Below are 24,565 nucleotides of genomic sequence, written 5' to 3'. Positions count from 1 at the left end.
AGGGGGTTGCCCCAAGATGTCCCAACAATTACAAAAGAAACATATAGAGTCTATGATAGAATATGCAAAAGGGAAGAATGGCCATATAACAGTCCACTGATGCCCTTAACGGGCTCAGACTATTTCAAGCCTGGCAGAGAAGGAGGTATATACTTGAGGTGGGGGACGTCAGGAACATTAAAATTGATAGACATGATGAAAGGTGAGGGTCTGTGTTCACTTTTAGAGTTGCGAGAAAGATACAGAGTATCCCCAGGAGATACTTGGAGATACAGGCAAACTAAACATTTTATAAATACTCTGCCGAAACCCTTACGAGGCCCAAGTGAATTAAACCAATGGGAAAAATGTACCCTCCGGGGAGGTATAGGAAAGCAGGGACTCTCCAATATATATAAGATCCTGACACCCAATGGCAAGCGGGAGGCATGTAAAATAGTCGAAAAATGGGAAGTAGAATTGAACCAAACTATATGTATAAAAAAAAAAGGAAGATACTTGAATACGCCCACTCTATGTCAATGGATTCCAGGGTTAAGGAAATGAATTATAAGCTTCTTTGTAAATGGTATCTTGTTCCAAAAAAAATGCACAAGATAGATAGAGAGATATCGCCCCTGTGCTGGAGAGAGTGCGGGATGGAAGGATCCCACGCTCACATATGGTGGCAGTGCCCCCTGATCCAGGAATACTGGAAGGAGGTATTGGCACATATAAAGGAGATCAGTGGATTTGAGGTGAAACAGGACCCCTGGGAATGCCTGTTCCATAACGCCGAAATGTCTAGGAAAAAATATAGAGGGTCAATAGTCCCGCATCTACTAAACGGAGCTAAGATACTTATCCCTAGGAATTGGAAGAAAAAAGAGGCACCCAATATAGAGGAATGGTTCCGTGAGATAGACAGAATTGGAAGGATGGAGGAATTGTGGGCCTTCCATGGCAACCCTAGGAGGGGACAGGAGGAGGTATGGGCGGGATGGAGGAGGTTTAGGAGGGGGGGGGGGGGGGGGGGGGGGGGGGGGGGGGGGGGGGGGGAGATGTGGTAGAGTTCCCCTAAACATGTTCCCCTTCTCCCCATTGATTTCGCCTCTCTTCTCTTTTCTTTTATTCTTTTTTTTATTTTATTATTTTTTTTTCTCTCTCTCTCTTCCTTTTCTCACAAGTCACTAGGGTGGGAGGTAAGGGGCAGGTGCTGCCCCCTTAGAGTTGGGTAGGCTGGGCACTTTTTTTTTTTGTTTTTGTTTTTTAGAGTTTAGAGGATATAGCACTTATATATATAGTAGGAAGGCGAGAGTACTTCCCCTATGGGTTTTTTTTTTTTTTTTTTTTACTTTTTCACTAAGCACTAGGGTTGGAGGTATGGGACAGTTGCTGCCCTTTGAGAGTTAGGCAGGTTTAGCACTATAATATATATTTATATATATATATATATATATATATATATATATTAAAAAAAAAAAAGAAAGAAAAGGAAAGAGGACTTTTTTTTTCTCTCTTTTCCTTTATCTTTCCCTCTTTTTCACTAAACAATAGGGGTGGAGGTATGGGATAGAAGCTGCCACCTGAGAGTTATGTAGATTTGGCACTAAATATATATACAAAAAGGGGAAAAAGGAAAAAGGTGATATATCTAGTTTTTTTTTCTTTTTGTTTATTTAATTATTTATCTATTTATTTATTTTTTCCTTTCTCACAATCACTGGGGGGGGGGGGTGGTAAGGGGCAGGGGTGCCCCCATAGAGATAGGTAGGTTAGCACAAAATATGCATATATATATGTAAAAAAAGAAAAGAAGAAGAAGGGAAAGGGAAGGGGAAAGGGAAGGGGGAGGAGAAGGGTTTTTTTTTTTTCTCTTCTCCTCTCCTTCCCTTCCCTTTCTCCTTCCCTTCCCTTTCTCTCTCTCTCTCTCCTTCTTTCTTCCTTCCTTCTTCCTTGTTGGGTTCCCCGTTTCCTTATATTCTATTCCTCTACAGCCAGTATTAGTATGTGGATCAGGTTTCATGATGCACCGCTTTGTATATATACAAGAGAGGGGTCACTCTTTCTCTAGAGTGAACTGGTAGAAAGATAGGCCATCATAGAATAATCAATATAAAGGACAACAAGGAGACCATGTATGTGTGTGTTTTTATATGTATGTTAACATATAGTCATAATAATGTGTATGTTAATATTAAGTTATTGTCACAAATATTTAATAAAAATTTATAGAAAAAAAAAAGAGAATGAGCACAGCTGTTGTTCCAGTTACCGGAATGCAATTTGCTGTGGATGGAATTCTCTAAATGATGCTTAGATGTGTCATCAAATCCTCTTAAAGGGATGCTGTATTAGATTTTGGCCAAATAAATTCATTTTTTCGATAGAAAAAAATAAATAAAATAAAATAAAGTAAACGCTGTTGAGCATGGATATTTCTCTCCCTGGAAATCATTATGCTATTCCTGATGAGCCTTTTGTGACTGCCTTTATGAGCTGACAATGCATATACTGTATCTTGTGAATGTCCCTAAGCTTTCCATGTTTAATTCAGGGACAATAACAAACAAGTAAATATTTCAGTGTGACATTTTTTTTAGGTGGTCCAGTGCAAATGGCTGAAGCTTATAGATGAGTTAAAGTAGTAGGTGTGGCTCTGTTCTTAGGAGTGGTTCACCTGAAAAAGATTTTTTAAAAGCCAGCAGCTACAAATACAGCAGCTGCTGACTTTTAAAAAATGACACTTACCTGTCCAGATCGCCCACGACGTCGGCAGCCGAAGCTGAGCGGTAGCTCGGCTTTCCGCTTCCCCAGCCGCCATCCTCAGTGAGGGAATTGGGAAGTGAAGCGCTGTGGCTTCACTGCCCGGTTCCCTACTGCGCATGCGCAAGTCGCGCTGCGCCATTCCCACTGGTCCCTGTTGTGTTCGGGGAGCCGAGTGTTTCCCAGAACACAACGGGGGGGGGGGTGACGTGGAGGGGCCAGACTCCCGCAGGAGTCTCTACCAGGAAGTGGTGCAAATATCTGTTTTATATAGGTATCTTCACCCCCTTCCCCCTGAAAGGTGTCAAATGTGACACCGGAGGGGGGGAGGGATCCGAAAAGTGGAGGTTCACTTTTGGGTGAACCTCCGCTTTAAGACAGAAGTCTAAGTGCTCTAATGTTCAGCCTCTTATCAGTGACTTCCTGATTAGGGATGATTGTTGATCCTGTAGCTATCCTGAGTGCCAGCAGCATTTGATTTTGCCAGATTCAGGCTGCACTGATGAGGCTGCACTGATGGGCACTGACGAGGCTGCACTGATGGGACTGTACTGATGGGTATTGGTCGGCTGCACTGATGAGGCTGCACTGACAGGAACTGATAGGCTGCACTGATGAGACTGCACTGATGGTTACTGATATGCTTTATGTTAATATTGTTAAAGTTGTTGTTAATATTTATTTTTGGAACTTAATTCTGCATAAAACATTTAACAGGGTAATTTCATTCGATAATTTACGAGGATGTGTTTAGGGGCGGACTTAGAGGCGGAGTAGGGTAAGGGTTGGGTAGGGCAACTGTTGGCGAGCAACTCTTAAGGCCTGGCTAGTGGCTCAGGACTTGAAATTTTGAGCCCTGGGTTAAGCACTCATTATTCTCTGGTCATATCAAAAGATTTAAACCATATATTATTTTATTCCAGGAAACCCATTTGCAGGGCTCCACGTTCATGGCACTGAAACGTTCCAATATTGTACATGCAGAGTACTCTACCTATTCTAGAGTTGTTACTATTTTGGATACTAAATCCCTCAAAATACATATTTAATTAATTAAAACGGACCCAAGGGGGCGATATGTTATTTTGTTGTGTAAGATCTTTAATACATGTTTAACTATAGTGAGTATGTACAGTCCCTCGCCATTTTCTTTTCAACCTTTGGAGGCTATTTGGGCTACTGTTATCTTGGTGGCAGAGGAGCTTTATTACTCCTGGGAGATGTTAATGTAGTTTCTTTTTTTTTTCATTCTTTATTATATTTTTATCTCATACAAATTTTTAAAAATTCATTAAAAACAGGAAAAAATTGTTCCTTATATATATATATCATAATTTTAGTACAAATACAAAAAGTGAGATCTCCTGAATTGGTATACTGGGAGGCAAATAACATTTACTGGAGTTGAGGAGCCCACTGGGCCAGTAGTTATATATAATATTATAATTTGTACTATTTGTCAACCCTCCTCTCTTTTTATTCCTCCCCACTTAGTACTACTCCATTAATCTATTTTACTGTTGGTTTCGTAAATCTATTCCATCGCCCGGTTGTCGCCCTTCCCCCATCTAAATCCAAAGGCTACAATAGTCATAGCTCTACCAAGATATCCCACATGTGACTTTTCAATCAGCTATTATATTTGGTTATTCTCTACCCCAACTATAATTCTTACCCCCTAGATAGAAGCGCCCTTTTTCTCCAACCATGGTCCAACCAAGTCCTTAAGATTACCTCTTTTTATATAGACTTCTCTTTCTTTACAGATTGACTCGTTTATTACCCTGGTCCATTCTCTTACTGCCGGTGGCGTTGTTGCCTGCCATCTCATGGCTATTAATTTTCTGGCTTGAAACAAACATCTCAATATTGCAACTGTAGTACTTCTTTTCTCCTCCTGTTCCTTCCTGTAGCCCAGTACACATAGTGTGGCCTCCATCTCCAACAGTGTTCCAAATATATCTCTCAAAGTATTGAGTACTCCCTCCTAATAGCGAAACAGCTTTGGGCAGCGCCACACCATGTGCACTAGGTCTCCCGGCCCCTGACATCTGGGACATTTTTCATCTGGTCTTTTACCAAACTTGAACAGGCGCTTTGGCGTGTAATAGGCTCTATTTATCAACATCAGGTGGGAGATGTTCTGAGGGGGTGGAACTGAAACCTTTGATCCCATCTCTAGGATTCTCCTCCACTGTTCCTGTGTTATTTCCACTATATCTTCTTCCCATCTCTCTCTTACTTTAAGGAGGTGTGACCCTGTATTGATCTTTTTGGTTATCTGTACATATATTTCGGATATGAGACCCTTGGTTGGGCCACCTTTAACTAAGTTTTGGAATAGGGGCGTTTTATTCCACACTAGGGTTTGTGTCCTAAATTGGGCTTCAAGGGCATGCCCTACCTGGAGATAAGTAAAAAATGAGGGTTGCGGGATATTAAATTCCTCCCTCAAATCCTGGAACTTCCTATAACTGTCGCCCTTGTACAGTTGTCTCAGCCTTTTTATACCGCACATTTCCCATTCCCCCACCTTTCCTATCTTAAGTATTTTCTGTAGGTTAGAGTTATTCCACAGAGGGGTATACTCAGTGAATCCAGTGTAACCCATCAGTTTTTTGGCCTTTTTCCATATTTTAATTATCATTTTTATTGTTGGGGTCCTATATCTAAAGGAATCTGCTTCTAATACTTCAATAACAGAATCATGTGAGGCACCATTCAGCATTATTCTCCCATTAGGGGTGTCCCCCCCCCCGGCATATTACATCCCATTAGTTGTTGCAATTGTGCCCATAAGTAGTAGCTCTCAGGGTGGGGAACAGCCAGACCCCCTTCCACTACCGGGGCTGCAGTGTACGAAGTCGGATCCTGGGTTGTCCCCCTTTCCATATTAGTTCTCTGATTCGATTTTATTAAACCATTTTCTACAAATCCAAACAGGACAATTATGCATTATATAATAATACAGCAGTTGTGGCTGCCAAATCATCTTAATTAAGCTGCATCTGCCAACCACTGATAAAGGGAGCCGTTTCCAAATATAGATTTATTTTTTGTTTAAATTTAGCCAGTAGGGGGATTAGATTTTTATCTATATATAGATTTGGATCTTTCATCACCAGTATCCCCAAATATTTCAATGTGTCCACCACCTTCAATTGTGGTATTCCCAATGCCCCAGTTTCTCCAATTGGGTCTACCTGTAATAACTCAAATTTTTCCCAATTTATCTCTAGGCCCGTAAAGCTACCAAATTCCTCTACTATACTCATTGCTCTTACCAGTGATTGTTCTGTATCTCCCAAGTAGAGGAGAATATCATCGGCATAGAGCGCGATTCTTTCGTCTCCCTTTGAAATCCAGTTATCTCAGTGCTTGACCTTATGGCAATCGCCAATGGTTCCATCGCTAGGGCGAAGAGCAGGGGTGACATTTAATGTAGTTTCTGATGTCACCTTGGATCACCATGGGAGTGCGTCAGTGGTTTCTCCTTTGCTGTCAGCATGGTTGGAGAGTTAAGCCCTTGTGAATGTTGGCCACACAGGAATCTTGGGATTACAGAATTCTCTTACCGTTCAGAAACCCATTGTACACTTTTACGTATACACATGTTACTGTCTACATCAGTGGTTCTCAACTCCTGTCCTCAGGACCCACTAACATGCCAGATTTAAAGTATTACCTTGGGGAGATGCAGACTGGAATACTGCAATCACTGAGCAGCAAAATGTATCACCTGTGATGTATTTCAGTTATCTTGCAAACCGGGCCTGTTAGTGGGTCCTGAGTTGAGAACCATTGGTCTACATGTACAGATTTCTTTAAAACAGAATGTGAAGTATTTGCCAAGGGCTATTTCCGAGCATTCTATTATGGTTGGTTTGCAGTTGGGTGCTCGACACAGGATTAGACACTGGTTTATGAACACATATTGGTTGCTAGAAGAATATGTGAAACTAGGCTATTTGTCGACAATACATTTTTACTGGGCAGAAAATTGTTTGGTTACTGCTCTTTCTTCCCTTTGGGAGGCGGTTAGGGCTACCCTTTAGAGGAGCATTAATAAAAGAAGTCAAGGATTTTTCCAGAGTTTTGGAGGTTGAGGTGACAAAGATAGGGAAACAAGTGACCTTGGTGGAAAGCTTAGATGTGCGTGAACCATCTACTGCTAATTACGGGGCATGGCAGGAATATTTATATAGGTATCGTCTGCTTTGGGCAGAACAATCTAGTAAGAATCATCAACATAGATGAATTTTTCAGGGAGTTCGGGGAGAAAAACAGTCACCTTTTAACTTTTTTGCGCAACCTTCCTATACTTCAATATCTATTTTGCGTATCCGGACTCCTCAAGGACATATAGTGGAGAATTCCCAGGAGGTATTAACTACTTTTAAGCAGTTTTATCAATCCCTTTATAGCCTTCTGGGCGTATTTTCAGATTCTGATATCTCCTTTTATCTTTCTAGTATTGAACTTCCGAAACTGTCCAGGGAATGTAAAGATGTACTGCATTAAGCTATTACTTTCTGGTCAAAGCCCCTACTAATATTAGGAGAGTCATACTGCAGTAAGCAGCAGTGTGTGTACATACACACTAGCAGTATGTGTCTGGGTTCTGGCCTGTCAGGCCATAAAGACAGGTAACTTGACCAGACTGTCTCCTGAGAGTGGTGAAAGTCTATGCGGCAGCACACCGATGGACTATGTGGCCAGTATATTCAGGAGGCTAAGTTGTTTTGTCTGTAAAGTTTGCTATGTACTGTACAGTTGTGCTCATAAGTGTACATACCCTGGCAGCATTTATGATATCTTGGCCATTTTTCTGAGAATATGAACGATAACACAAAAACTTTTCCTCTCACTCATGGTTAGTGTTTGGCTGAAGCCATTTATTATCAATCAACTGTGTTTACTCTTTTTAAATCATAATGACAACAAAAACTACCCAAATTACTACCCAAATGATCAAAAGTTTACATACCCCAGTTCTTAATACCGTGTATTGCCCCCTTTAACATCAATGACAGCTTGAAGTCTTTTGTGGTATTTGTGGATGAGGCTCTTTATCTTCTCAGATGGTAAAGCTTCCCATTGCTCTTGGCAAATAGCCTCCAGTTCCTGTAAACTCTTGGGCTGTCTTGCATGAACTGCACGTTTGAGATCTCCCCAGAGTGGCTCAGTGACATTGAGGTCAGGTGACCAGGGCCGCTGATAGGGCAGTACAGCCAGCCCTGATGTACCGGGCCCGGCTCAGCTAGGGGGCCCGGGAAGCTTTATAGTTAAATTCTGACAGAATATATTAAAATGTTTTTCTAAACCACCCATGTTCCTGCTTGCTTTTTAGGGTGTACTTACATAATCCTGGGCCCCATTAGGGCAATAGAGGGGCCCAGGAAGTGAAATAACTGAAGGGACTTTATTTCCATTTTCGGGGGGCGCAGGTAGATAAAGCCCTCTGCTTGTACCATCCCTGGCGGAGTGATTTATGTGTACAGGGCTCCCTCAGTAAGTGCTGTCTGTGGGAGTGAGAGAGTCATGTGACTGTCTGGCTGAGAGGATGCAGGAAACTTAATCGAGCAGCGGTGCACAGCTACAGGCAAGGAAGGGCACACAGTCACACCAGCTACCATGGAAAGAAGGTACAGCCCCCTGACTCCCCACTGTGTTCATGATTATCGTTATTAGGATGATCACAACACTTTAGATCCTCTATTGCTCTTCCACAGTGTCACATGGCTATTGGGTCTGAGTGTGTACAGACTGTCACACAATAGAGCCATAACAAAGTCAGCACTCAATAGCCATGTGGCACTGTGGCAGAGCAATAGAGGATCTAAAGTTCTGTGATCATCATAATGATAATCATAAGCATGAGATGCTATTTTACACTTGCTACTTGTTTGGATGGAAGGGGGGGGGGGGAGTAAAAACATGTAGCTGAGCTGCATTTTTTTAACCACCCACCAACCACCCCTCCTTAAAGAAGCTTTCACCCAAACCTTACAATTAGATCTGCCTGCCATTTTTTCATGTGGATCTGTATGATCTGTATGAAAGCTCTATATAGGATGGAATCCAGATATACATAGATTTAAAAAAAAAAATGCTGCTATCTCTCTGTATTGTGGGTTTGTGATGCTTTTCTATGTGGATATAAAAGCTAATTTTTTTTTTCTGATGCTGGAAGTGTGGTCAATCTTCCTTCCACATTGCCTGTTGTGAGTGGACACAAGTCCAAATTTCCATTTGGCCACCCATAGAGACATCACAAGTCCTCCCCTGTGGGCTGTGCATTGTGTGCAGATGCAAACTGAACAGACCTGGAAATCAGAACACATCTGTCCCATTTAGCTCCAATTCTGCAGAGAATCCACTCACTGATCCCTTGCTGAGTGGAGCAGCACTGTGTGAAAGGGCCCTCATGCTGGAAAGGTAGTGGTTGGCAAAGTACATATGCAGCTTCCGCAAAGCAACTACTGTAACCACCCACCATGTTTCCTGCTGAGGAGGTGATACAGTGCCTGTTCACCACCAGCCAAATTCTGTCAGAAGAGCAATCCGCATGCAGATCACTCTTCAGAGAGCAATGCTAGTGTGAATTGGGTCATACAGATTTAAATAATTTTTTGGAGTGCATGCCTCAGCTGATTTAAAGGCATAATAGATGTGCTGGCTTAAGGAAAATTGAATCCTTAAAGTCAGCTGCAGCACTCTCATTTGTTAGAAGGAATGTGATTAGCCTGGACAAAGATAAATATCACTTAAAATATCACTTTTTTGAGGCGGGGTTGGGGGGGGGCCCATCAGGTAGGCTGTACGGGGCCCCATGATTTCTAACAGCGGCCCTGCAGGTCACTGAGATATCCACTCCAGAACCTTCACTTTATTCTGCTGTAGCCATTGACAGGTCGACTTGACTTTGTGTTTTGGTTTATTGTCATGTTGCAATGTCCAAGTGCGTCCCATGCGCAGCTTCTAGGCTGATGAATGGAAATGTTTCTCCAGTATTTTTGATAACTTACTGCATTCATCTTGCCATCAATTCTGACCAAATTTCTTGTGCCTTTGTAGCTCTCACGTCCCCTAAACATCAGCGATCCACCTCTGTGTTTCACAGTAGGAATGGTATACCATTCATCAGTAGGAATGGTATACCTTTCATCATAGGCCGTGTTGACTCCTCTCCAATGTAGCATTTATGGTTGTGGCCAAAAAGCAAAATTTTGGTCTCATCACTCCCACTTTGTGCCAGAAGGTTTGAGACCTGTCTGTGCGTTGTTTGGTGTATTGTAAGCAGGATACTTTGTGGCATTTGCATAGTAATTGCTTTCTTCTGGTGACTCGACTATGCAGCCCATATTTCTTCAAGTGCCTCCTTATTGTGCATCTTGAAACAGCCACATCACATGTTTTCAGGGAGCCCTATATTTCACCTGAAGTTATTTGTGGGTTTTTCTTTGTATCCCAAACTATTTTCCTGGTAGTTGTGGCTGAAATTTTAGTTGGTCTACCTAGTTTTGTTTTAACAGAACTCCTCATTTTCCACTTCTCTTTGAGTTTGAACACTGCTGATTGGCATTCTCAATTCCTTGGATATCTTTTTATATCCCTTCAAACCCTTATGCATGTTATCAGGCCAAAATCACCAGGGCAAACTTTTGATCAGGGTCATTTGGGTAATTTCTGTGTCCATTATGACTTAAAAAGAGTAAACACAGTTGATTGATAATAAATGGCTTCAGCCAAACACTAAACACAAGTTCAAGAAATGTTTTTGTGTTATCATTCATATTCTCTGAAAAATGGCCAAGAAATCATAAATTCTGCCAGGGTAACTTATGAGCACAACTGTATATATCATGTGTTATGCTGAACACCTGCATGAGAAATCTGATGTAAAGGAACTTTCTTTTGAATAAAACTGGGCAGAAGAGCCCTTAAACACAAGTTAGCATATGTCTGAGTCCTGGCAACAAGTCTTTACTGCAGAATGTCCCAGTAAACAGTGCAATAAGGATCATTACAGTGTATGACCCCATGTAAATAGTAAATTATAAACTATAAATAAAAACAAGGTTTTTAATGCATGAATACACCTTTATAACACTTTTAACATTAAAGGGTATGTAAAGGTAATTTTTATTTTTTTTAAATAACAAACATGTAATACGTATCTCCACTGTGCAGCTCGTTTTGCACAGAGTGGCCCCGAACCTGGTCTTCTGGGGTCCCTCGGCGGCTGTCTTGGCTCCCCCTCACAAGAACTCATCACCTTCATGCGAGCGTGCTCGCATGGTGATGAGTTGTTGCGGGCGTGCTACTGTGATACAGCCGGCAGCCATAACCGCTTACTGTATTACTCGACCCTGACCCCCGACGCGCCGCGTCATTGGATATGATTGACAGCAGCACGAGCCAATGGCTGCGCTGCTTTTAATCAACCAATGAATGACCCGAGAAGCCGACCGACAAGCCTGCGCGTTCACGGCGCGGGACTTTTGAAGGGTCAGGTAAGTAAACGGGAACTCGGGGGGTGCTATTCCTCGGATATTTAAGGTGAAAAAACTTTTACCTTTTTCAACCCCTTTAAGTTGTTTTTTTAATAAAAAAAAAAATACATTCCTACAACATTAACCTAATCTTAAAAAAATTAGAAGATCTAAACAAAAGTATGTACTGCATGCTTATTTAATAAGAAAATGTACAAAGTGCAATGAGCATTTAGAATTTCTTCTTAATGATTGGATTACTTAAATAGTATTTAACCACTTAAGACCTGGACCAATATGCAGCTAAAGGACCCAAGGGGGCAGATCCACAAAGATCTGCCCCGTCACATCGTATCCGAGACACGCTACATCGCCGTACCTTACCTGGCTTTAAATCGAATCCATAAAGAATTTGCGCCGTAAGTTACGGTGGCGTAGTGTATCTCAAGCGGCGTAACGGCGCGGAATTCAAATCGGCGATTAGGGGGCGTGTTTCATTTAAATGAAGCGCGTCCCCGCGCCAAATGAACTGCGCATGCGCCGTCCCTGAATTTCCCACCGTGCATTGCGCTGAATGACGTCGCAAGGACGTCATTTTTTTTTAACATAGACGTGAATTACGTCCATCCCGATTCACGGACGACTTACGCAAACAAAAAAAAAATTCTAAATAAACGCGGGAACGACGGCCATACTTAACATGGCAGGTCTAACTATACGCCACGAAATACCAGCTTTAACTATACGCCGGAAAAAGCAGACTAGAGACGACGTAAAGGATTGCGCCGGCCGCTCGTACGTTCGTGGATCGTCGGAAATAGCTAATTTGCATACTCAACGCGGAAAACAACGTGAACGCCACCCAGCGGACGCCGAAGAATTGCATCTTAGATCCGAAGGCATATGAAGACGTAAGCCTGTCGGATCTAACCCAGATGCCATTGTATCTTGTTTTGAGGATTCAAAACAACGATACGACGCGGGTAATTTGAAAGTACGCTGACGTATCAGTAGATACGCCGGCGTACTCGCTCTGTGGATCTGCCCCAAGGTGTTTTTACAATTTGGCACTGCACTGCTTTAACTGGTAATTGCACGGTCATGCAATGTTGTACTGAAACAAAATTTTCATCCTTTTCTTCCCACAAATAGAGCTTTCTTTTGATGGTATTTGATTGTCTCTGCGATTTTTTTTTTTTGCGATTTAAATGGAAAAAGACCGAAAATTTTGAAAAAATAATTATTTTTTACTTTTTGTTATAAGAAAAATCGAACAAACTAAATTTTAGTCAAACATTTAGGCCAAAATGTATTCAGCCACATGTCTTTAGTAAAAAAAATCGCAATAAGTGTATATTTATTGGTTTTCGCAAAAGTTATAGCGTCTACAAACTAGGGTGCATTTTCTGGAATTTACACAGCTTTTAATTTATGACTGCCTATCTCAATTCTTGAGGTGCTAAAATGGCAGGGCAGTACAACCCCCCCCCCCCAAATTACCCCATTTTGGAAAGTAGACACCCCAATGAAACTGCTGAGAGGCATGTTGAGTCCATTGAATATTTTTTTTTGTTGTCCCAAGTGATTGAATAATGACAACATTTTTTTTTTTTTTACAAAAAGTTGTCACTAAATGATATATTTCTCACACATGCCATGGTTATATGTGGAATTGCACCCTAAAATACATTCTGCTGCTTCTCTTGAGTACGGGGATACCACATGTTTGGGACTTTTTGGGAGCCTAGACGCGTATGCGGCCCCAAAAACCAAGCACCGCCTTCAGCATTTCTAAGGGCACAAATTTTTGATTTTACTCCTCACTACCTATCACAGTTTCGAAGGCCATAAAATGCCAAAATAGCACAAAACCATCCCAAATGACCCCATTTTGGAAAGTAGACACCCCAAGCTATTTCCTGAGAGGCATGTTAAGTCCATGAAATATTTTATATTTTGACACAAGTTGCGGGAATATGACAAACTGATTTATTTTTGCACAAAGTTGTCACTAAATGATATATTTCTCACACATGCCATAGTTATATGTGAAATTGCACCCCAAAATACATTCTGCTGCTTCTCCTGAGTACGGAGATACCACATGTGTGGGACTTTTTGGGAGCCTAGTCGCGTACAGGACCCCAAAAACCAAGCACCGCCATCAAGATTTCTAAGGGCATTAATTTTTTTATTTCACTCCTCACTACCTATCACAGTTTTGAAGGCCATAAAATGCCAAGATGGCACACAACCCCCCCAAATGACCCCATTTTGGAAAGAAGACACCCCAAGCTATTTGCTGAGAGGCATGTTGAGCCCACTGAATATTACATTTTTTTGCCCCAAGTGATTGAATAATGACAAAAATAAAATAAAACATTTACAAAACGTTGTCACTAAATTATATATTTCTCACACATGCTATGGGCATATGTGGAATTATACACCCCAAAATACATTCTGTTGCTTCTCCTGAGTACGGGGATACCAAATGTGTGGGACTTTTTGGGAGCCTAGCCGCGTACGGGACCCCGAAAACCAATCACCACCTTCAAGATTTCTAAGGACATACATTTTTGATTTCACTCCTCACTACCTATCACTACCTATCACAGTTTTAAAGGCCATAAAATGCCAAGATGGCACAAACCCCTCCCCCCCCAAATTACCCAATTTTGGAAAGAATACACCCCAAGCTATTTGCTGAGAGGCATGTTGAGCCCATTGAATATTACATTTTTTTGCCCCAAGTGATTGAATAATGACCAAAAAGAAAAAAAATTACAAAAAGTTGTCACTAAATTATATATTGCTGACACATGCCATGGGCATATGTGGAATTACACCCCAAAATACATTCTGCTGCTATTCCTAAATACGGGGATACCACATGTGTGGGACTTTTTTGGAGCTTAGCCGCATATGGGACCCCGAAAACCAAGCACTGCCTTCAAGATTTCTAAAGGCATACATTTTTGATTTCAGTCCTCACTACTTATCACAGTTTCGAAGGCCATAAAATGCCAAAATAGCATAAAACCCCCCCAAATGACTCCATTTTGTAAAGTAGACACCCCAAGCTATTTGCTGAGAGGCATAGTGAGTATTTTACAGCTCTCATTTGTTTTTGAAAATGAAGAAAGAAAATAGAAATTTTTTTTTTCTTTTTTAAATTTTCAAAACTTTGTGACAAAAAGCGAGATCTGCAAAATACTCACCATACCTCTCAGCAAATAGCTTGGGTGTCTACTTTCCAAAATGGGGTCATTTGGGGGGGTTTTGTGCCATATGGGCATTCCATGGCCTCCGAAACTGTGATAGGTAGTGAGGAGTAAAATCAAAAATTTACACCCTTAGAAAGCCTGAAGGCGGTGATTGGTTTTTGGGGTCCCGTACGCGGCTAGGCTCCCATAAAGTCCCACACATGTGGTATCCCCGTACTCAGGAGAAGCAGCAGAATGTATTTTGGGGTGTAATTCCACATATGCCCATGGCATGTTTGAGCAATATATCATTTAGTGACAACTTTGCGCAAAAAAAAAAAAATTTTTTTCCCGCAACTTGTGTCAAAATATAAAATATTCCATGGACTCGAGATGCCTCTCAGCAAATAGCTTGGGGTGTCTACTTTCCAAAATGGGGTTATTTGGTGGGTTTTGAATTATCCTGGCCCTTTTTTTGCACAACATGTGTTAGAAGCTTATGTCATACATCACCCACTCTTCTAACCACTTGAAGACAAAGAAGCCCTTTCTGACACTGTTTGTTTACATAAAAACATATTTTTTTTTTTGCAAGAAAGTTAAGTTGAACCCCCAAACATTATATATTTTATAAAGCAAAGGCCCTACAGATTAAAATGGTGGGTGTTGCATTTTTTTTTCCACACAGTATTTGCGCAGCGATTTTTCAAACGCATTTTTTGGGGAAAAAATACACTTTTTTTATTTTAAAGCACTAAAACACACTATATTGCCCAAATTATTGATGAAATAAAAAAGATGATGTTAGACCGAGTACATGGATGCCAAACACGACATACTTTAAAATTGCGCACAAACGCGCAGCGGCGACAAACTACATACATTTTTAAAAGCCTTTACAGGTTACCACATTAGATTTACAGAGTAGGTCTACTGCTAAAATTACTTCCCTCGATCTGCCCTTCGCGGTGATACTTTACATGCATGGTACAATTGCTGTTTACATATGACTCCAGACCGACGCTTGCGTTCGCCTTTGCGCAAAAGCAGGGGGGGACAGGGATGCCTTTTATATATATATATATATATATATATATATATATATATATATATATATATATATATATATATATATATTTATTTAGCTTTTTTTATTTTATTTGTAAACTGTTCCTTCCATTTTATTTTATTTCTACCATTTTTATTGTTATATCAGGGAATGTTAATATCCCTTATGATAGCAATAGTTAGTGACAGGTACTCTTTTTTTTTTTTTTTTAAATGGGGTCTATTAGACCCAAGATCTTTCCTCTGCCCTCAAAGCATCTGACCACACCAAGATCGGTGTGATAAAATGCTTTCCCAATTTCCCAAAGGCGCTGTTTATATCCGGGGGGAGGGACATTCCCTCCCACTGAATGTAAAAGCAGTCTAGAGGTTAATTAGCCGCTAGGACTGCTTTTACATGAAAGCCGACCGCTGGCTGAAAAGAATGATACCAAGATAACACCAAAACCTGCAGGCATCATTCTGGTATAACCATTCAAAGTCCAGCAACATACCAGTACGTTGATGGTTCTTGTTGGACATGTATTGTAATCTTTTTTTCCATGCAGCCTGTTGGGTATGCCCACTATTAGAATACCTCCCTTCATCCACCCACTTCTAATGATCGGCATACATGCACCATTTATATATGCCGAAACATGTGGGCATCCTCCCGCAAAAAGGTTATGCTGCGTACACACGGTTGGACTTTTCTATGTCGTGTACACATGGTCAGACTTTTCCACGAGAAAGCTCCCGTAGGAATGTCAACCGTATGTACGCGGCATTAGGAGCAAAATCGCTCCTCCGCCCCTAATGCCCCACATGCTTCGGCATATATGCTCTTTTTTTAACTGTGGTGGTGAAATCACCTCCTACAGCATAGGAGTCGCGGCTTTATATATCGTGGGAGCAAACGCTGTTGCTGTCACGCTAAATAAATCCGCGCTGCAACTGAATAGCGTACCTGCTAAGCAAATGCAAATGATGGTTAACATTAAAACAAAGTAACATTACAGTATAACAGTAAGATCATACCATACCTGCAAATAAAAAATACCAAAAAAAAAACATAGTAAAAAATAAAACATTTTTTAACGCAACCTGTGCCTAGGGCCTCGTACAAACCAGAGGATATCCACTGGAAACAGTCCGCCGGACCGTGCTAAGAAATTTATATCCGCTTGAAATCGATCGGCTGGACGAATCTCCGCGGATAAATATCCACTAGGCCGTACAGACGACCGGATTTGTCCGTGGAACTGATCCGCGGATCAATCCCAGCGGACAGATCCGGTCGTCTGTACGAGGCCTAAAATATATATATGCCGAAGCATGGGGGCATCCTCCCGCAAAAAAGTTATGCCGCGTACACACGGTCGGACTTTTCCACGGGAAAGCCTCTGTAGGAATGTCGGCAGTATGTACGCGGCATTAGGAGCAAAATCGCTCCTCCGCCCCTAATGCCCCCATGCTTCGGCATATATGCTCTTTGTTTTTTTATTTTATATTTTTTTGTGTTTTTATTTTTTACTTTTTAACACTTTTTTTTGTAACTGTAACTGTTCAACTTTTCGGTTCCAGGTTTGGATCTCTCAAAATGCGATGGCATCTTGGGAGACCCTGTGTAAGTGTGCCTAGCCTGTGAAATGTTTTACCCTACGCTAATACTTCACTAGTGTGTGGAAGCGTTCAAAACATTCACCAATACAAAGACCAGGATCGTCAGGACAGCGGGGACAAAAATAACGGGTGTCACGCCTAGATCCGCGCTTGCTACAGACACGACATCTTCTTTGGGGGGCTCGTTGGGTAGGGGTACTCCTGAGGACATAAGAAAAATGCTTCTCATGCAGTCGGCTTACTGCATTTGGTAGGGGATGGTGAGGTGCAGAACTGCCTGGATACAGGAGTTCTAAGATGATCTCATCCTGGAAATCAAGGAAGGATCCATTCCGTCCTGAAGCTTTGTATAAGACATAAGCATTCAGTAAAGTCAATTGAAATAAATATAGAGAGACTTTTTTCTTACCAGCGTCTCGCCTTACAGGCAATATGATATGGTGCCATCAACTGGTCGTTGAGGTCCACCCCTCCCATATTTTTGTTATATTCGTGGACACAGAGGGGTTTCTCCACAGGACCAGCCGCCGTACGAATTTGGACTGTCGTATCTGCGTGAAGGGTGGTAAGAACGAAAACATTCTTATTGTCCCGCCACTTCACAGCGAGCAAATTATTACACCTGCAGCAGGCTCTCGCCCCCAGCCTAAGACGGGAATCTACAAGTCGCTGGGGAAAGCCCCGGCAATTAGGTTGCACGGTGCCACATGCTCCAATCTGATGATCAAACAAGTGACTAAAAAGTGGCACGCTGGTGTAATAATTGTCCACGTATAAGTGGTACCCCTTTCCGAATAAGGGTGATACCAAGTCCCACACCATCTTGCCCCCATGTAATCTGGGCATCCCTCCGGCTCTACCTCACTATCTTTGCCCTCATAAACCCTAAAGCTCCATGTGTAGCCTGTTGCCCTGTCACAAAGCTTATAGAGCTTGACCCCGTATCTGGCACGCTTGCTGGGAAGGTACTGCTTGAAAGACAAGCGGACAGAACATTTAATCAGGGACTCATCAACGCAGACAACTTGCTGGGGATTAAACAAGGCGGGAAAACGTTCGTTGAAATGGTTTATGAGGGGCCAAATTTTGTAGAGTCGGTCAAATTCAGGGTCTCCGCGTGGACGACAAAGTGCATTGTCACTGAAATGCAGGAACCGCAGGATCGCCTTGTATCGTTTCCTGGCCATGTGAGCAGAGAATATGGGCATATGGTGGTGTGGACTTGTGGACCAATACATCCGCAACTTCGGAAATTGGTGTATGCCCATGTTGAGGGTAAGGCCCAGAAAGGTCTTAAATTCGGAAACCGTAAGTGGTTTCCATTCTCTGGCAAGGACGGAACAGGGATTAGCGGCGATGTAAGTAATAGCATATAAATTACTCTGGTCCACAATAGATCTATAGAGATCTTCCGTGAAATACAGCGAATAAAAATCAAGTGACGTAAAATTAGCTGTATCCACCTGAATACCGGGTTGGCCAGTGAATGGGGGAAGTACGGATTCTGCAGAAGTGGTGGGGACCCAATAAGGATAGGCAAATAATGCAGGAAGGGCACTATGGGCACGACGGGCCTGTCTTTGTCTTTTTCTCTGCGGCAGCGGTACACTACTTGTGCTTGGCACCTCGCCAGCTTGAACTGCACTTATGAGACTCGCCACGTCACCACGTGATACTGCAGTGCTGGATTAACGACCAGGGTGTACTAGGCCGCTGGTGCTTGCCAGTTCACCAGAAAGATTAGCGGCGCTAGTACTTCTCTGCTCCATTCAAGGGTCCTGCGGTTCTTGCTGCTCAACAACATCAGAACGGGGTCGGGCACGCCTGGCCTTAGCAGGGACCACAACTTCGTCGTCAGAGCTATCTGGCATGGAGCCGCTGTCATAAACAGGATCGTATTCTGAGCCAGAATCTGACAGATGCGTGATCTCCTCTTCACTATCTGTCATGCTCAGTAACAAGTAGGCCTCTTCATCAGTGTATATTCGCTTTGCCATTTTGGGCTCTAAATTTAGTGGTACACTGGTGATGATTCACAGGTAAAAAAAAGGACCTGACTGTCAGCAAACGTAGAAAAAAAAAATGTTAATGTTTGCAGGGATCAGGCCTGTCTCTGCGAACGCTGCAGTTATGTGTGTTATGTTTTGGAAGTGACAGTGATCGATCGATACTGCACTTGGGTGGGTTGGGTTGGGCTGGGCGGAGGGGCAAAACGCAGGTGCTAGCGGGTATCTGGGCTGATTCCGCTAACAATGTGTCTTTGGGTACCCTAAATTGCTGGGTACGGTAGTATAGATCTGATCAGATCAGGTATCGATCCGTTTAGATACTATACCACTAAGGGGGGTGTATGCTTTGCGCGTGGGTGTAAGCGTTACTGGCACTAACCTAACGCTGCCTCGGGCGATGCAGACCCTGACTGACGCTAAAATTTAATTGATATCATCCGCCGGGTGATCAGGGGGTTAAACCTTTATTGGGTTATATACGGCGGGTGCCCTGATGCTATAAACAGCAAACTAACTAACCAGCGTCAACCGTAACACTTATACGGTGATCACTGGTTAAAGGGTTAACTAGGGGGCAATCAGGGGGTTAAAACCTTTATTAGGTAATATATGGGGGTACCTGACGCTTTCTAAAAACCTGGCGGCGAACCTAAATAACGAAATAACTAACTGGCTAACCTGCATCACCAGTGACACTTATACAGTGATCACTGGTGAAAGGGTTAACTCTAGGGGCAATCAGGGGTTTAAACCTTTATTTATGGGGGTACCTAACGCTAAAAAAAAACTGGCGGCGAACCTCAAAAAATAACTAGCTACCTAGCGGCAACAGTGACACTAATACAGCGATCAGAAAACCGTTCGCTTAGTGACACTGGCAATAGGGAGTGAAAGGGTTAACTAGGGCGGTGATCAAGGGGTTAAACCTTTATTAGGGGGCTACCCTGAACCTAAAGGGGCCCAACACTAACTGCCCTGCAACATTTACTGTCACAAATGACACTAAATGCAGTGATCAGTAAATAAATGATCACTGCAATCAGTGACACTGTGACTGGAGGCTGGGGGGGGGGTGATCGGGGGGTGACTGGGGGGGTTATGTGCCTGTGTGTACTGGTGTTAGTGTGCTGTTAGGTGCAACTTACTGTGAGATGTCTTCTCTCCTTTGTGTCGGACAAAAAGACCGCCAGAGGAGAGATGACATCACTTCCTCCTGCCTGTGTTTACATTACACAGGCAGAGGAAGTCCATCGTCGGAAGGGGATTGGCTGGATCACTCCTACAGCCACGGGAACCGCCGCATGTACCGGGGGGTCCCCATCGGACCCCCGACCCACGTCAAGGCAGGCACGTACAGGTACGTGGATGTGCCTGTCCGTGCCATTCTGCCGAGGTATATTTACATGCGGCGGTCCTTAAGTGGTTAAACCGAAAAACAAACACAATATATACCTTTCCGCTTTGTACCATGTAATCCTGCAAATAATATACTTCTCATCACTGGATGGCCAATCTCATTTCTCCACTGTATGTATGAAGGGAGCTATGGTTGTTACAAGGGTAAGTAGTTTACACAACAAAAATAGCAATGTGTTATGATTCCAAGTAAGTTCACAAAGTAAAAAGGACTATTTTCTGTACTTGCTGAAAATGTTTTTAGCTTGAAAATGAAAATTAATGCGCTGCATTTTATTACCTTTTTACTCTTGGGTTTAGAGATGATTTAAAGATAACTTGATCGAATAATTAACTGCACTTTGTATATCATTGTTGCTCATTGTATTACTTTTTAATAAGAAAGTCTGTATTTGTTATACAGTATGTGCAGCACATTCCAAATTGTGCTTTCTAATGAAGCAAACTAGATAGTAATAGTAAATACAAGCTACAGTAAAAAATAACATAAATTCGACAATATAACTTATTTTTCTTAATAAATCCATACATTACCTCCAAATAGAAAAAACATTCCAGTTAAAAGCAGTAGCAGATATGCCCTTGCTAGTATACTAACAAATCCAGTCATTCCTCCAAAAATAATCAGGATGAGACTAAGGGGCAACAGAATTACAAGAGTTCCATGCATACCTGCATATAAAATAAAGGATTTGTTATTGCTGGATAACAGCTCTGGAAAATAACAAGCTTAATTAAGAATATTTTAATTGGATGCACATTAAAAAAACAAAAACTCAGTAATCTGCAGAACAAATAATGCTTCAAATGAATTAATGCTTTCAGTGTTTGGTAGCTCTGTAAGTAACTTGTATAATTATATAATCCCCCCATTTGCATTTTGTTCCTAATTGTAATGACACTTATGGTGCATGCAAGTAAAAGTGAGAAATTAAATGTTGATATGCATGTTATTTGCTACCTATTAATCAGCTATATGAAATACATTTGGAAGAAGTTCTGTGAAAGAGAATTATTTGCTAACTCATAGCCAAATCTAAAGATGGCTCCAGATCTATGGGTAGCAATTGCACTGGTAGTCAGTCAATCTATATAGAGATAGAATGAATGGTAGAGTATGGCTTACTTTAGGCAGGAAGGACAAGTGCCCTTTATATAAAAATGTGTCTTTTAACTCTTTTTACATTCCTGCATTATGCTTACCTAGGATTTGACAAACCATTAAGGCCGCGTACACACGGTCGGTCCAAACCAATGAAAACGGCCTGAAGTCCAGTTTCATAGGTCCAAACCGACCGTGTGTACGGCCCATCGGTCCGTTGTCCTTCGGTCAAAAATTTTAGAACTTGCTTTCAAATCGAACCGATGGACCGCTGCCCGATAGGTCCAAACCGATGGTTAGTACACAAAAGCATCGGTTCAAAACCCACGCATGCTCAGAAGTCGACACATGCTTGGAAGCATTGAACTTCGTTTTTTTCAGCACGTTGTGTTTTACGTCATCGTGTTCTGCCCCGATCGGTTTTTGAACTGATGGTGTGTACGCACATCAGACCATCAGGCCACTTCAGCGGTGAACCGATGAAAACGGTCCGTCGGACCATTCTCATCGGTTTGGATCGACCGTGTGTACGTGGCCTTAGAGTATGCCCAAATCAAAATTGATAACAAGATGCCCACATGGACTCACCTCTTGGGTAATTGCATTTTTTATACATATATGTTAATTACTTATATTGTAAAGGAATTAAGTATTAAAGTCAGCAGCTAGAAGCACTGCAGCGGCTGACTTTCAAAATAAGGACACTTACCTGTCCAGTGCACCTGCGATGTCGGCACCCGAAGCCGAACTCTGCTTCGGCTCTCGGATGCTGCCGCCTCCATCTTCGGTAAGGGAATCAGGAAGTGTCTCCCAGAAGACAGCAGGGGGGCGCCGAACGTGGCGTAGATTCCTGCAGATAATGTGGGAATCTATGCCCTGAAGTGGGTGAAAATACCTGTCTTAGACAGGTATCTGACCCCCCCCCCCCCCGAAAGGTGCCAAATGTGACACAGGAGGGGGGGGGGAGGAATCCGAATAGCGGAGGTTCCATTTTTGTGTGGACCTCCACTTTAAGTAAGGAATATACTCCCTTACAATTAATTACCAAATATAGTAATACAATTGCTGACAAATTCTAATAATAAAAAAAATGAATGAATATTTGTACATTTGTGCATTAATCAAGTCACATATGTGTTCTTAAAATACATGTAACAAACAAATCAACAATGTATACCAATATGTCCAAGCACATACTTCAAAGTGAAAAAAAAATAAGATGTATTGACATTAAATCTCTCTCTTGTATACTGTGGAGGAAATAATTATTTGATCCCCTGCAGATTTTGTAAGTTTGCCCACTTACAAAGAAATAAAGGGTCTATAATTTTATCATAGGTGTATTTTAAATGATCGAAACCAAAAATCCAGAAAAAAACCCACATGATTCAAATGTTATAAATTAAACAGTTCAGTGAGTAAAATAAGTCTTTGATCCCCTACCAACCAACAATAATTCTGGCTCCCACAGACTAGCTACAGTATGTGTTCATGTGGTACACAGATTAGTTCTGTCAATTTAAAGCAGAGGTTCGCCCAAATCTTTTTTACAATTTAAACCAGCAGCTACACATACTGCAGCTGCTGGCTTTTAATAATAGGACACTTACCTGTCCTGGAGTTCAGCGATGTCGGCACCGCAGCTGATGTTTCTGTTAGCTGTCTGGTGCTGCCGCCGCCGCCATTGCATGTAAGGGTACTGCGCATGCGCAAGGTCTGCTCCTCTCTCCTACTGGCCCGGCAACAGTGGAAGGACGAGGGAGGAGGAGGTAGCCCCAACTGTGATGTCAAGGTAAAGTCCCCCGGAAGTGGGAAAGGATACCTGTCAAAGACAGGTATCCTGTCCCCCCTCTCCCCCGAGAGGTGCCAATTGTGGCACCGGAGGGGGGAGGAATCAGATGAGCAGAAGTTCCACTTTTGGGTGGAACTCCGCTTTAAGAAGATGCTCCTAACGGCAACTCGTTATATGTATACTGTAAAAGACACCTGTCCACAGAATGTTTGCGTTCATGGGCAAGACCAAAGAGCTGTCAAAGGACATCAGGGACAAGAGTATAGACCTGCACAAGGGTGGAATGGAAGCTTGGTGAGAAGGAGACAACTGTTGGAGCTATTGTTCGCAAATGGAAGAAATGCAAAATAATCATCAATCGCCCTCGGTCTGGAGCTGCATGCTAGATTTTGCCTCATGAGGTAAGGATGATCATGTACATTCATTGAGTTCATTAAGAGTAGGGAGTCAAGGGGCAATTTTAACAGAGCAATTCAAATCATTGACCATCCACCCTGTCTCCTCCAGTCCATGGATAACAAAAAGGCATTTGACAGCAGGGCGGGTGCTAGACTATTTTGTGCACTAGGCTAAACCAGCTACTTGCGCCTCCCCCCCCCCCCCCAGAAAAAAAAAAGCTATTGTGGAGGTCTGGGGGGTGAATGTTTGCCAATGATTCCCCACGATTCAGTATACAATATTTCCCCATATACTATCTACATGAGAGAGAGAGAGAGAGAGAGAGAGAGAGATTAAGGATATGAGAGAGGGGGAGATGATGAGAGAGGGTGGGAGGGGATGAGAGAGGGGGAGAGGATGAGAGAGGGGGAGAGGGTGAGAGAGGGGGGAAGGGATGAGAGAGGGGAAAGGGATGGGAGAGGGGAGAGGATCAGAGAGGGGGGAGACGATTAGAGGAGGGGGGAGAGGATGAGAGAAGGTGGAAGGATGAGAGAGGGGGAGAGAGGATGAGAGAGGGAGAGAGAGGATGAGAGAGGGGGAGAGAGGATGAGAGAGGGGGAGAGAGGATGAGAGAGGGGGAGAGAGGATGAGAGGAGGGGGGAGGATGAGAGAGGGGTGTGAGGATGAGAGGGGAGAGGATTAGTGAGGGGGGATGAGAGAATGAGAGAGGGGGAAGAGTATGAGAGAGGGGG

The 24,565-nt window shown here is 42.5% G+C and overlaps 1 protein-coding gene across 1 annotated transcript in view; it reads right to left on the bottom strand.

Moving 5' to 3' along the window:
* TMEM114 (transmembrane protein 114) overlaps positions 1-24,565 on the bottom strand; it is a 106,651-nt gene that overhangs the window by 26,062 nt on the left and 56,024 nt on the right. The window contains exon 3 of the mRNA XM_040356985.1: positions 21,076-21,213. Within this exon, the coding sequence (XP_040212919.1) occupies positions 21,076-21,213 (138 nt within the window). The remainder of the gene's footprint in view (positions 1-21,075; positions 21,214-24,565) is intronic.

The sequence above is a fragment of the Rana temporaria genome, chromosome 6, assembly GCF_905171775.1.
Source record: "Rana temporaria chromosome 6, aRanTem1.1, whole genome shotgun sequence".
NCBI classification, from domain to species: domain Eukaryota; kingdom Metazoa; phylum Chordata; class Amphibia; order Anura; family Ranidae; genus Rana; species Rana temporaria.
The sequence above is the reverse complement of the archived record's forward strand: the minus strand, read 5'-3'. Positions and strand labels throughout refer to the sequence as shown.